The sequence below is a fragment of the Ixodes scapularis genome, unplaced genomic scaffold (assembly GCF_016920785.2).
Source record: "Ixodes scapularis isolate PalLabHiFi unplaced genomic scaffold, ASM1692078v2 ptg000802l_1__unscaffolded, whole genome shotgun sequence".
Classification (NCBI taxonomy): domain Eukaryota; kingdom Metazoa; phylum Arthropoda; class Arachnida; order Ixodida; family Ixodidae; genus Ixodes; species Ixodes scapularis.
In genome coordinates, this window is record NW_024610040.1 from 318,827 (window position 1) to 333,280 (window position 14,454).

A 14,454-nucleotide genomic window follows, 5' to 3' on the forward strand; every position below is an offset into this window, starting at 1 on the left:
TTGTCGCAGTCGTCATCCTCATCACTTTCAAACACCAGATCAAGAATTTCCTCGCTGGTGAGACACCTCCTCTTCCGCGACGCAATGTTTTCATACAAAGAAAAAGAACCGCAAACTTCTTCCTTTTCACTTCTAAATATCATAAAATAATCACGTATGTGGTACCATCTGCTGTCAAAAGTACTAATCAAAACACCTACCGCCTGTAAAGTGTTGCCATTTATCAATATATTTTGGAAACAAATTATTTTGCGGAGGACGGCGATTCGCCGTCTTATTGCACTTTGGCCCTTTCTCCCGCGGACGGTGGATCGCCATCTTCGGAAGCGAATGGGTTAAGCATCCCAATCGATGCTTGGAACATTAAAATACTTGGAGATTATAACATTACGGGTGCTGACACGCATTTTAACTAAAAACTGTTTCAACTTTTCTAAAATGTCGAAACTGAAGTTAGGTGGTCGATAGATGGTACGTATCATTATTTTGATATTAGACAATTTTAGTGTGCACCAAATACTTTCTATTTGCTTTGAGTCTTCGATTGTGGTGCAATCAAGATCATGCCTAGCAATTATGGCAACGCTTTTGATACCCCAATCCTTCCTAAATATTTTATATCCTGCAGGAACTATTTCGCCATTCACCACGAAATCATGCAACCATATCTCTACAATAACCATGATATCGGGGTCATGCTCAATTAAAATGTGTTCAAGTTCCTCAACTTTGTTAATGACACTTCTTGCACGTAAATTAATAATAACAATATTTCGTATGTATTTTGTGACACTTTGTCATACCATTTCGCAACTTAGTGCCCCGAAATTATCTTTCTGGTATAAGTCTTACTTTATCATTTATGCTATCATCCCAGGCGTATGTAGCTCCATTTATTTTTATCTTATCAAATGCGAGGAAACACTTTTCACCATTTGCTCGGTTTGCGCTGCCATTTTCCCACAGCCTAATGTCTCTGACCTGTCCTGAATAGTCCTCATTTACGGGAATGTGTGTTCCTTGTATTTTTTTTGTGTTACGAAGGATTGCAGTATTGTTGCCTGAGCTACCAAGTTATAGAAAAACAGGTTGTATCTTATCGGATAACAGGCTGCCTAGCCTCTTGATGTGCTGTACACTGCAGACATAAATCCCTAATTTTCCACTGACTACCTGGTCAATAACTTGTGTAGTTAAGAAAGCCTGTGTTTCGCTCAATGTTTCTTCAAAACTATATAAGGTTTTTACACTTTTCTTGGTTGGCCTTCAAAAACGCATCCAGTGACGAAATTTGATTTCGGGCTTTCTGCACTTCACCTGACAGACGCTTTAAATTCGCCACCGAAGACTGTATGGATTCTAGTCGTTGACCAAAACTGTTTTGGTTTATCATGATCTCAGCAACATCCCAGGCAATCTGTTTCTTACTTTCGAGCAGCTGTTGCATAATAATAGTGTCAGGCCCAGGATTGTGCTCGACACTGCCACTAAGATGTAACAATATTGCAATCACACTCCAACACTCGGAGATTATGTTACACAAGCTGCGTAGGCTCGGCAGCATTATCGAGGTCCTGCAATCGTGTTTAAAACACTTGTAGAAGTATTTTCTACTAACCTGTACGTAGAACAGGAAGCAATATGACATCCCTGCTTCGATTGTGCCGCCGAGCCTACTAAAGCCGCAGCGTTTCCAGGGGCAGTTTGGAGAGCAGCCACGCCTCTGTCGCAGTAGCTGATCCTTGGTTTTCCGGCGCATACTTTCTTGTTCTGTTGTCGTCGATGACGGGAAACCCACTTTGCAGGTGCCAGGATTGCGTTTGATTATCAGGGACGTACTGCAGGTTGACAGCACATGACGCCGCAGCTACTGGTCTTGCATTCCCGCAGTCGACTTTGCTGGTGTAGAAAGACTGCCACAGCAGTATCTGTACATAGAACAGGAGGCGATTAGACATCCCTGATTCGATCGTGCCGCCAAGCCCACTCTAGGTGGAGGGACGATACCATGTTTTACTTTATGAACCTAGTTAGTTACTATACAAACCTAATTCCTATATTCAAGGACAAAACATGACTGAAAGTTGACACAGAGTGCTCCTTCAGTACGACAATGCGCCTGGCCTCATGTCTTGCATTACAATGGTCCCCTAAATAAAGCTTTTGGGAATGATATCAACCCTATTTATTGTATCTGGCACCCCGTGACTACAGGCTGTTAAATTAAAAAAATGACACACCTGCATGGTAGATTTTTCATCTGTATATGGTTTAGGTAATAGAGGTTAGGTGCAGAGATTCGACAAACTTTTTTTCCAGGAAGCAGCATAAATTCTATATGGCGAGCAACTGTTCTAAAATGTGTCTGATGCACATGAATGCAAAGAGGGGCCATATAAAGTGGACCATAGAGAATGCATAAAAAAGAGTGATGACGACCCAGCCAAGCTGGCCCCATCATTGGCTGCGGTTGCACGTACGAATGCACGAGGTCTGCAAGGAGCAGACCAAGGGGGTTATATTAAGAGGGAGCGCTCCTCCAAGCCCCATAGAGAATACACGCGATTTTCTGCCATTTTACGAAAATTCTCATTTAATAACCGTTACACCGATTTTTTCAAACTTTTTTGCTATAAAAAGATTGATTCTTCGTCCAAATATCCCACTGAGCATATTTTTCATAAAAAAATTTATTATATTTTATATTAAATCGTGAAATCGGTCGGAATTGGCTGTTTTGACATGTTTACGTTAGAACGCGTTTTTAAAAACCTGTGAATTTTTAACTACAAATGTGTCTGGTGGGATATCTGCGGAATTTAACACGGAATTCAATTATATTAAAATTATAGCTGTAAGTACATCCGTTCTTTAACTACATCGAAAAAACTCAACCAAGGTGTTGTGGCTTGTTTTCCTCGTTTGGACGGTCAAGACTAGTTCGACGAGCGCCGCGTGAGGGCGCCACCATTTCGCCACGCACGCTGCTCTGATTTTGTATTACTCCGCGCGCATGCGCTCTTCAGTAACGCGCTTGTGGTGGTCCAGAGACGGCAAGACCCGTCCAGGCAGAGTGGTTTTGTTTCTCGGGGTGGGATGTCAGGCGGATAGCTGTGCGTGTTTTCATAACTAGAAAGGCCGTCCTCGCAGCTATGGGTCCAAAGAGGTATAAATATGGCAAGCGAAAGGTCTTGAAGTCGCAAATAGAGTTTGCACGTAAGCGACCCTCTGCTGAAACTACGGATGGTAAGGTTTCAGGTGAGGTTGAGTCATTGTGTCGTCGCGCTGCGAGAACGAATTGACTCGGGGTGTTGAAGATGCCGCTTGGGAAGCCATGCAACAGGCCGGAGTGGAAGAAGCGAGGCGCGCGAAGGAATCTGGCGAGATCGATGCCGAAGGCTCCGCTTGTTACCGTCGTTGCAGACTGTGCGTGATCAAAGCGATCGTACAGGCACAAGAACGACGCTCCTTCTGGTACGGTAAGTACTACATTTCTTCCTCTAAAAGGGGCGCGAATTTTGATCGTAGATATAATATACATTTCTTTAAAGTGCGTTCGAAAGAAATCCGAAGCATGTTTTTCTCGCCACGAAAATACATTAGTCTCTGTCGCTAGGCTACATTTGGGAGGACGCTGAGCATTTGGCAATGCGTAGTTTATTTTTATGGTGAGATGACCGTGGTTAGAATCCCTCTCTGTTGTATGTGTATTTCTGTGAATGCAAGATTTGTTTCGGCAACTGGGGTGACGATTTCTCACGAAGCACTGGAAACAGTTATGCTTTTTGTGTGCCTGTTTTAGTGACCGCTGTTTTATGTACTATACATTCCGAATATACGCGGTGCCATGCAGTCAGTTCGTCAGACGACGTTTTAGACAGCTCGTTTCTTCGAAGCTGCACTTTTTCAAGGATAAATCGTTCCATCGGAAATAGCCGGCGTTCGTTTCATCGATACACCTTGTGACGTTTCGTCTAGTTTTTCTATTATGTGCGTGCTCGCGCTTGCGAACGTAATTGCGCGTCCGTGTCTGCTTGCGTGTGCGCCTGCATGAGCGAGGATGCTTATGTGCGTGCCCCCCGTGCACATGCGTGTTTTCATGTTTACGCGTGAGTATATATACCCGCGTATCTGTGTGCGTGTTATACGTGCATCTGCGTGCGTGTTTGCACGCGTGGGCGTTTGCCTGCTCATAAGTGCGCGTGCCTGTGCGAGTGCGCGCGTGCACGTGCGTGTGTAATTCGTGCGTACGTGTGCGCGGGTGTGCTTGTGCGTGTGTACGTGAATTTGCATCCGTGCCTGCGCGTGCATCCGCGTATCTGTGTTCGCGCATGCGTATGCGTGCCTAATTCGTGCGGGTTTGAGTGGGCGCATGCATACTTGGGCGTACGTGTGCCCAAGTACGCACGTTGTCGGACTTGCGGGAAAGGTTCGAGAAGCTCGAACCTGGTCGAACTCGAACGTCGGCTGGTTCGCGACACCTTTAGTACTCACGTTGCGGACGGTTGGTGATTGGCCGCTGATAACTTCACCGTAACTTTTTGCTTTATGTTTAGCGCCATTTTTTATATTTCTATTCGTGCGATTGTAATCTTTTGCGATTAAACTCTCTGTACCCTTTCCTTGTTACCTATGAAACGATCTCGAACGCCTCGAACAACAGCGACGCTTGCGTTCGTTCTCGGGGCTAGTAGGCAAGGAGGTTACAAGTATTTATATGACGTCAGACTGCCTTTTGATGCCGAGTCACAACACAGAAGTATGGCCACCGAAGGCAAAAAGAAGTTATCCCATTGGCGAGTTTGCTTTGTCTTTCAATTTTCACAACTCTCCCGAATCAGTTTTGCTTTATCGTTTGGTGGTCATGTTTGTGGGCGATGACTCAGCACGTGACTAGACCCTATAACCGTTCATGGTGTTTTTCTCTGTTTTTATTTTTTAGATTGAACGATTCTGCTGCAGTGTGGAACGAACTACACGAAAGTGCTCAACCTTCTACGAAGTCTTCCGAGGAGCAGAACGTGTGGGGATCAGGACTATTGGAAGATATGTTCTCAAGTCATGAAAAACTGCCCGGTCGCCAATCATTACAAATTGTCTATGAAATACTATAAGAAATAATCAGTGTCGTGAAAAATTGTATAAAAATACTTTGTTGTGCAGTGCTGGTGGCTAGTTGTGATGAAGTAACGAAGGTATATGCCGGTAGTTTGTCATGTATGTATTCGATTATGTATTTATTTTTAAAGTACCTAATATACAGTGTTGTTTTTACTTAACTGGAACGTGTTTTTCTTTTAAAAGAGGGGGAGGCATTTACCTTAGTGCCGTATTCACTGTGCCTTTAGGGGGCTCGGCGAACACTACATGGGAGATCATTGTAGTGATAAGCTGGGTGGGTAAATAACTAAAGTCTGCTAATCAAGTTTCCCACGAGCGGGTTTATAGCTCGTGTTGCAATTATATATTTAAAGTCATTAGACGGTAAATAAATTTGGACGTATTGCTAAAACCCAAAGGGATTTTAAGTATCTAGGTTTTCAGTTTTTTTATGGCCAAAACATAATTGGCTCGTTTGGCCACGGGAATCGCAGTACCGCTATTTCTGCATAGTTGAATAAAGCAATCGCTCGCTAACACATCGTACAAAATAAATAGCGTGTTAATTGCAAACACAATGTTTATAGTGAGAAATAATATTCCGGAGCGCCTCTCGCGGCACAGATCATTTGATAGTGTTTTATCAATGCCATTTATGTAATACAGTATCGCGAGAAATATATTGTATAATTAAAAAAAATATTTATTATATATTGACAGTGCTACTGGCGAACTCTCCACGCCGGTCCACTTGTAAAGACGGATTTTGAAGTAATGTCTTGTGATTGTCTTTGTCGCCTGGTGTCCCATGTGTTTGTAGTTGACAAGTGTTTATTTGAATCCACGGTCAGTGCATTCAACCGTACGTTCAGTGCAGTTTCGCTTATTTTGCTCGAATGATTAAATTTGCATTTGTTTTAATTTTCTTCCCTTTAGTTGTGTCTGTGCGCCGCTGTTTTTACTCACATGAACACATATACAGGGTGATCCTCGAATCAGCCGGGACCCCTTCAGCCGTCGCCGCGGACCACAGTTTGAGAACCGCTGAACTAAGATGTGCTAAATATCTCGAGTTAATTCCGTGATTCGTCATGTTGCAACTGCTGTTTTAGAGACAATTAATATGGGCGGCTTTATCTTGGTAGTGTACTTTGAAACGAGTTTAAATTTATCCTACTCGGAATTCGTTTTATCGTTTGGAAGAGCAAGGCTGATGGATTTTTACGACTCGTTAGAGCATGAATGAACTGGCTTAGAAATAATTACTGAACAGTGAGAGCGTCTCGTGAATTGGACCAGGGCCGTAACCAGGGGGGTGGATAGGGGGTTCTGACCCCCTTCGAAATTTTTTTCTGGGTACGGCCCTGGTCGGTGCACTTGCAGCCAGCCGATTTTAATCTCCACCTCTGCGCACGCGCAGTGGCGCCGGTCGGCTACCGGGTACCAAACCGGGACCGGTTCTCCAGTTTGCTGCAACTCTCCATTATATGCCACCGATGCACATGATTCATAGGCGAAAATAAGACAATAGACACTTTCAAAATGGCCGCCGTTGTCCCCGAAAACCCCCCCCCGAAATTTTTTTCTGGGTACGGCCCTGAATTGGACTATTGGGGAGCGGATCGAAATATAGGGGCCGCTTTGTCTAGAGTGTTGTCCACACAGTTGGGTGTTTATTTTGAGAGCATACACGTTGGTTATGCTCTGCAAGAGCCAGATGGGCTCTGCAAGAGCCAGACGAAGATTAAACATTGCGACGGCAAGGACGCAAGCCCCGCGTCGCCGTACGTGACGACGGACGACGTTCTTTCCCACGAACAACGGCAGTGCATCTTCAAACCGAGAGTACTGCGCGTGGTTGCCCGACCGATCCTCGCTTCAAACAACGTGCCCATTCGCGGAGCGAGTTTCTTGGCCGTTGCACGCACCTTACGATGGACCGGAACTGGAGCTACAAGTCGTAGCAGCCAATCCAGCGCATATGAACGTGCCACGCGCCTCGTGCTTCGTTGTGTCTGTCCTAAAGCTGACTTGACGCTCACGCGGCATTGGATTGGCTCCGATAGCTCGTAGGGTCCTCTGCGGTCCATCGTAAGGAGAAACGGAACATACCACGAACCCGGGGCAAAGGAGGGTCGACGAAGAGAGATAACGAAGGGGGAAATAAATAAAAACAAAAACACGCAGAGAAAGAATGAGAGAGAGAGAGTGACGAGACCCGTCCGCGCGCGTGGAAGACCTGCAGTTGTTTACGCCCGCGTGTACCCAACACCTCCTGTTTACCCGGCAGGCTTTTGCGGGTTGATTTTGCGGGGAGCAGGCGTTTTTTCTTTTTCTTTTTTGTCTCGCCACCGTTAATAGGGTGCCTTCGTACACATTCGCTTGTGCGAAGTGGCGACATCTCGGCGATTTCACTGCCCGACCTTTTTTTTTAATTTATTTATTTTATTTTTTTGTTTATGCAGAGTATACGTGCTTTGGCATCTCTCGGTGCGAGCCCGCAATTTTGGCTATAGACGAGCGCGCGAAGACCGCCCTGTTTACAAACACGGTTTTTGCTTTGCCCACACCGGGTGTGGGCACTGCGGAATCGCAGCGTCTCGTTTTTGAAGAGAAGCCGCCTCTGCGTGGTGCGCCGTACTCAAGGCAGCGCCACCGCAGAGGGACGGCGTCGGAGCCGCGTGTCGGTGTATATACTTCGTTTCACGTCATGTGCGAGCGAAGTCAAAGCTAGAAGCGCGAGCCCAAGGCTCCGAGCGTGCCGGCTTCGCACGTGCGTACGTGCACCACAGGCGCTGTTACAAGCAGCATGCTCGCGCTTGTAGCGTTGGCTTCGCTCGCCCATAAGGTGAAACGAACTAGCCTTTTGATACCATATTCCCTCTAGAAGTTAATTTATAAACCGGGTGTTCTTTTTTTTTCTTTTTTTTCTTTCTTTCATTAAACTTTCAAGTTGTATGATAAAGCCTCAAAGGCAATACAATGTCTCTGTCAGTTACTTCAAAATATCTGTATTCCTTGGCAGAGTCCTGCCTTTTCCGTGCGGATACTTCGAAAGTCTGACTGATTATTGAATTCCTGTTGCCCACGAGGACAACAAAGGAATATGTGCAGAGAAAGACGCTTCTTTTGACGCTTACAAAAACAATTCCCTACCGAAAAATCCGGTATAACTTTTCGCTATCCGGATTATAGAACCGGAAATTTATCTGGAATCTATCTGGAATCTATCTGGAATTTAGGCTTTCCGAAATAATTCCTTTGTCTGCAGTCTGGATTTCGGGTTTCCAGACACAAATTTCCGGTTCCATAATCCGGATAGTGAAAAGTTATACCGGATTTTTCGGTAGGGAAAAAAGAAAAACGGTTGCAAAACCTGTCCTCGGATCCCTGGAAAAGGTCAAGACCGCTCAAGATATTACAACTGACAGCCGTCGAATTCGGAGTTGTTCGGATAAATCCGAATTCGCGATAGTTTCACCGGCGAGTGTTTCACGGAGTTTATAGCATTTGTCCGAAAGTTAAAGTCCCTATCTACAACCTAGGTTAGGGCCCACCAGGTCCAATCACAGACCAGTTATAGGCACGTGTGCATTAGCGTGCTTTTCTTATACGCGCGTCGAAGTAATGCATTACGTGACTGGCTCCCGATTGAACCTAACGGGCCGTGGCGTCGGCTGACGACCATCGCAGGACGAGACGAAATCATAGTGCTAAATTCTTCTCTGCGAGGAGCTGATCTAACTATGCAGCCTGCTGCCCACTGGATGCAGTGCTCGCCAGGACGTTTTCCAGTTCATTCCGGACAACCATCTATGTGACAAATTCCCTCATACGTGGGTGTCATTGAGGATCCTCCTCCCTTTGCCAATGTCAATGGCCACCGCTGAGAGGAGTTTCTAGAATTAAAGCTTATTAAGACATACCTAAGATCAACCATGGCAGATGACAGGATATCGTCATTGGCAATTTCGTCCATTGAAAACAAGATAGCGTCTAGCCTGGATATGTCGCAAGACGTAGCCCAATTTGCGTTGTTGAAGGCTCGGAAGGTTGCCTTCTACGGCATTTGACATGGTTAACTTGTGCTTTTGTTTTCTCTGTCCCTTAGACGTTAGCTTGCTATGGGAGACCCACAGCTGAAGTTTGGTTAATCTAAGAAATAAATGATTCTTGAACTTTGAACACGGTGCCGACAAAGCTCACAATGCTCGCGGACGTCGTTCGTTTTTAGGACGCGGTTTTCGACTGACAACGACAAAATCGCGACCATTCGCGCTGGGTCACTGTGGCATGTTTGCTTACAACATGATGTTTGGTGCGAGAATAGTATACGTGTGTGTAAGGGGGGGGGGGGGGCGCCACGCCTGCAGTTTGCCCAGGGCGCTTGCTGCTCTAAGGCCGGCCCTGGGTCGAGAAATTTGTGCTGAAAACGAAGAGACACGTAGTGGATGTATTTGGACAGAGCAGGCCTATTCAACTCAGAGTACCGCAAGAGTGAACGGCTTATTATGATCATGGTTAATGCTGTTTCATTAGAGGGGCCATGCAACGATTTTGCTACTTTCACCGAATACTGTTCTGAATGAATACTTGAAGTTCATTATGGGCGGAAAGCGTGTGGCAACCCTCCACAGACCTTGCGTATTCGTGCTCGTCGTGCTCTAATAAGTGATCGGTGGGCCATTGTCCGTGGGATCCTGTGCACCACGTGACCACGCTGGAAAAAACGCACCTCTGGTGGTCACATGACCACGTGACCATGTCCCGTGGGGGTCATGTGAACATGGTCAGTTGGATCCCGCCCACCACGTGACCAAACTGCGAATAGCGCGCCTATGGTGGTCGCATGATCACGTGACCTTGTTGCGTGGGGTCACGTAATTACGCAGCGACGATTAAACTTGTAGCTCATGGCGTTGCGCATGAGATACTTGCGTGACACTTGTGTCAGTATGGTTGTGCAAAGTGCCCGAAATTCGAACTTAAAATTGCTGCAACGGAACTTTAAACCGCGTGGAAGCAAATTAGTCACGGCTTCCGGTTTTAGCGCACGCGCCAGCCTTTGTCCCTACAATAGGCGAAATAAAAGGCAGTACATTGGGGGATAAGCGAGTGAGGAGAGGACACTTTCATGGTAGCCGGCAGGTAGACCGGCATAACATACTTGTTTGTTGCTGTTGTTAAAAAACATCTGTATTAAGTCTAATAAAGGAAAAATAGAAAGGGAGAACGATATGTGACTACCCCTATTCCGGGTCCCATTAAATTTCTATCGAGGTGCGCGCTGTCCGAGGCAGAACGAAAGTTCTTGTGTTCGTGGCTTTTATTTTCAGCGCTGTAATAATACGAATGTTGAGGACCCAAATAAGTCACTAAGATTATCAAAATATTTTTCATCCTTCTCCTGGCTCGTGCAAATGTACTTTACCATTTGCGAAAATCAATGCCGCTATGCTCTAGAATGTAATGCGTCAAAAAGTAGGAGTAATTTCGTTAGACTGAACAAAATTACGCGTAAACTCCTCTCAATAGTGTTATGGTAGGTCATATGATAGAGTTAGTATGCCATATGATAGTTGTCCTCTTCTAATTAGCTTCTTAGAACATCCAAGGACCTTGCGTTTGCAAGAGACGTGCGATTTTATGGGAAAGGGCAACTCAGAAAGATACAAACTTACGTCCACATTCAAGACGACCAAGATCCGCTCCTTTGTGCACTCTATTGCACGTGGCAGTGCCTTGTTGAATAACCGTACTTCGGGCTCAACTGCCTTCTTTCGGAGTTGCGGTATGAGCTTGTAACAGAACACAAAATGTACTCTTTGCCTGAGCCATAGGAGCAGGTCCCGAAAAGCAAAGTCCAGATGCTAGCTGTGCTTTGCAAAAACGCGCACACTTATTGAATCATCGGAAAATATGTGATAGCATTTCTCGGTAGAAAGAACACGAAAATATAAAATTTAGCCAAAAGATGTAGATACGTCATGTTTTTCTTTGGGATCTAGTATAAAACTAAAATAACAAGACCTTGAGATAGTTGCATGATTTTCGTGTTGCACAACAAACTTTGATGTTTGCTTCAAACGACTATTGAAGGTGTCAAAAAGAAAAAAAAAAAAGACGGGTTTATTACGGTTATCGAACGCGGTTTTATCCAGGTTCGTTTCAACGAAAGGGGTGCGGTATATCGAAGCACGGTTTAGCGCAAATGGATACATTTTATCGAGGCCTCCGTTTGAGAAATGCTGTTTGTAGGCGGCGGCAAGCTAGGCTTCCAAACAGACCGCGCTTCGTACGGGCACCCCTCGCTGTCGCTCGGGAAAAGTTTAATATCAGTTCGAGCGTGGATCGCCAAAGGTTGGTTAGCATGCGGGCGGTCGCCATTTTCTCTAAACGGCGATCCGATCTGCTGTTGTCGCGAAAACGGTGTTCGCTAAAACGAGCTTCCCTAAACACCACTTCTCCGAAAATCAGCACATTTTTCTCCATAGCTTACAACCATGCTGGGGTGTTGTAAGCTCTTCTTCTTTGACCGAGGCTGACCCCCTGTCGCCATTTTGCAGGTTGTTTCCGCCTACGTAGACTACCGCAAAATCGAACTTTTTGAGAGGCAACCCGTCAATGTTCTCCTTGAGAGCCTGCACCGTCGCTCCCGAGAAGCTAAAGCTGCATGCACACTTGTATGCACTCATCTAAAAAGCGCGGCAAAGCCATTTCACTGGGCTGCTCCCGAAGATTGCGCCTTTCATCTTCGTCCGGACCTCAGTGAAATCTTCTAAATCTCACTTCTTTGTATACCAAGGTCGAACGCTAGAGCACGTTTTTTGAAAGCAATACACCACAAGCGCACACAAGGAACTGAATAAAGACCCAGGATCGGCGGAGTGAGAAACGGCTAGCTAGACTTATTTTTGCCTCAAACATGCAGTCCGTGTTTGAAGTGCAGGCCACTATAGACTACCGAAAAGTAGCTCCTAAAGTCATTTTTACGGAACGTGCAGATGGTCTTCACCGGAGAAGAAAATTGTGGCGGAGCGCTTATTTGTACGTGTTTTACTTGTTTTGATATCTAGCATTCAACAATGCTGCAGAGTGCCACCGTGAAAACTAACACCAAACAAAAACTAACCCAAAACAAACGAAAGAGCTAGAACCCGTGCAAACTGCGAGCGAGGTCTTTCCTTCTATTTTTACTTTGTGCACGCGGCCCAACGCTGCCCGGTGCCGCCAGTGCCGCCAGCTCCGTCCAGACGGACTTTGCGGGCACTGAAAGTGAAGGGAAACAAAAGGAGACAGACGCGCGCGTCTCCAACCGAGAAGAAGGAGGCAGGAGGCTTTGAAGTTGAACTGGTTGAACTTGAGCGCAGACGTCTCTGTCGAAGAGCGGGCCCCGGACGGACGAGTTCACCCCAAGTTGGAGGGGAGGCAGGCGAAACCAAATTCGCGTAACCTGCCGATCGCGGCGGCGGCATTTGCACCCGCAAATGAATGGGCTTGGCAACTTACAGACTCGTAAGACTTCACGCTCAATGAACCGATCAAGTTAACCAGTTGACAGAAAAAAAAAGTGAAATAAAATATTTCGCTACGCGAAAGCGGTAGGTTTTGTACTAACAGCGACAAAGCGTCTTTACTGCGGCTGATCGAACGCCGTTATATCGAGGCTCATCTTAGCGAAAGGGGTACGGTTTATCGAAGCACGGTTTAGCGAGAGGTGCACGTTTTCTCGAGGCCTCCGTTTGAGAGCTGCTGTTTCTAGGCGGCGGCAAGCTAGTAGTAATGCAAAACTATCGATAAATTGACTATCGATACTATCGATAGTTTTTCCAAAACTATCGATAGTGTCGCAGAACTATCGATAGTAGACTATCGGTAGTACTATCGACAGTTTTTCGATAGTCGACTGTCGATAGTACTCTCGATAGTTTTTCGACAGTCAACTATCGAGAGTTTTTCGATAGTACTATCGATTCCTTTTTTACTATCGATACTCAGTTTTCTGGTGACTATCGATAGTACTGTGGATAGTTTTGCACTACTAGAGCGAACACAGTTGCCGCACCGCCGCTCGCTTCCCCTTCCTCCTCTCTTCGGCCAAACTCCCGTCTTCGTCATCACTGAAAGCTGAACCGAAGTTGAGACGGTAATTGCTTGGGCTAGTTGGTGTCCCATTTGAAAAAAAATAAATAAATAAAGCGAGAAAAAGAGACGAGGGAGCGACGCACACTACTAATGTCGCATAGCTATCGATAGTAAACTGTCGACAGTACTATCGATAGGTTTACGATAGTCGACTATCGATAGTTTTCTGATAGTCGCTTAACAACAATTTTCCGATCGTCGAGTATCGATAGTACTATCCATAGATTTTCGATAGACGACTATCGATAGTACTATCGATAGTTTCTTTTACTATCGATGGTCAAATTTCTGGCGACTATCGATACTATCGATAGTACTATCGATATTTTTGGACCACTACAAGCTAGGCTTCCAATCAGACCGCGCTTGGCGCGCTCGCCCCTCACTGTCGCTGAGGGAAAATTTATTATAACCTCAAGCTTGAGCGTGCACTACCAATAGTTCACCGCCAAGGGTTCGGCAATCTAGGCTAATGAACCAGGAGGATATCGGAAACGGCACTCCGGCTGCCGTCATTTTCTCTAAACTGCGATTGGATAAACTGATATCGATAAAACGGCGTTCCCTAAAAGGAGCTTTTCTAAACCGCATGCCTCCGGGACAAAACGGGAATCCGCGGAGGTAAGAGCGGCATCGAAATACGCACATCTGAGTCCATTTGGACTGTTGGCGTTTTGTCTTCGCCAACGGGCGACACACTGCAAATAACCCGTGACGCGTTTTTTTTTTTTTTTTTTTTTTTTTTTACATTTGCTTTCGCTCTTTTGAGGTGTGCGTGTCCTGCGTGTGTTGCTAGAAAAGTATGCCAATTATTGAGATTCTGAAAGCAAACGTCTCGCAAGATGAGGTAATCGGATAACACTAACACTGACATTATGTCAAACTGATAACCTGTATCTCCCTAGGTTTACCCCCAAAATTTACAAAACGTCCTTGTAGTTACACAAGATAATGACTTCGGAAGGCATTTTAGGTGTGTTTTGCTACTTTTTTTTTACTTTACGAGCTACCTTGCGGATGTTAGTTTGGAACAATACAGAGGCGTGAACTTCAAAACACCAAGTAATCAAATGACTAATGCCGAACGTATAAATGCCGGAAAATTAGATAGAAGTATGTCGTGCTAAATAAAAAAAAAATAAAAAAACTCGTTCGTCCACAGGTAACTTAAATCGATACATGGGGATTTAATTCCCCATGTGTAATTTG

At 45.5% G+C, this 14,454-nt stretch overlaps 1 protein-coding gene across 3 annotated transcripts in view; it reads right to left on the reverse strand.

Moving 5' to 3' along the window:
- Positions 1–1,577: 1,577 nt before the first annotated feature.
- Positions 1,578–14,454, reverse strand: part of LOC120849063 — a 44,714-nt gene continuing 31,837 nt past the window's right edge. For all 3 annotated transcript variants that reach the window (XR_005717840.3, XR_006077131.1, XM_042287981.1), the window contains exon 3: positions 1,578–1,928. Coding sequence is in view for 1 of the 3 variants with exons in the window: in XM_042287981.1 (XP_042143915.1) it covers positions 1,677–1,928 (252 nt within the window). In the remaining 2 variants the exon portion in view is untranslated. The remainder of the gene's footprint in view (positions 1,929–14,454) is intronic.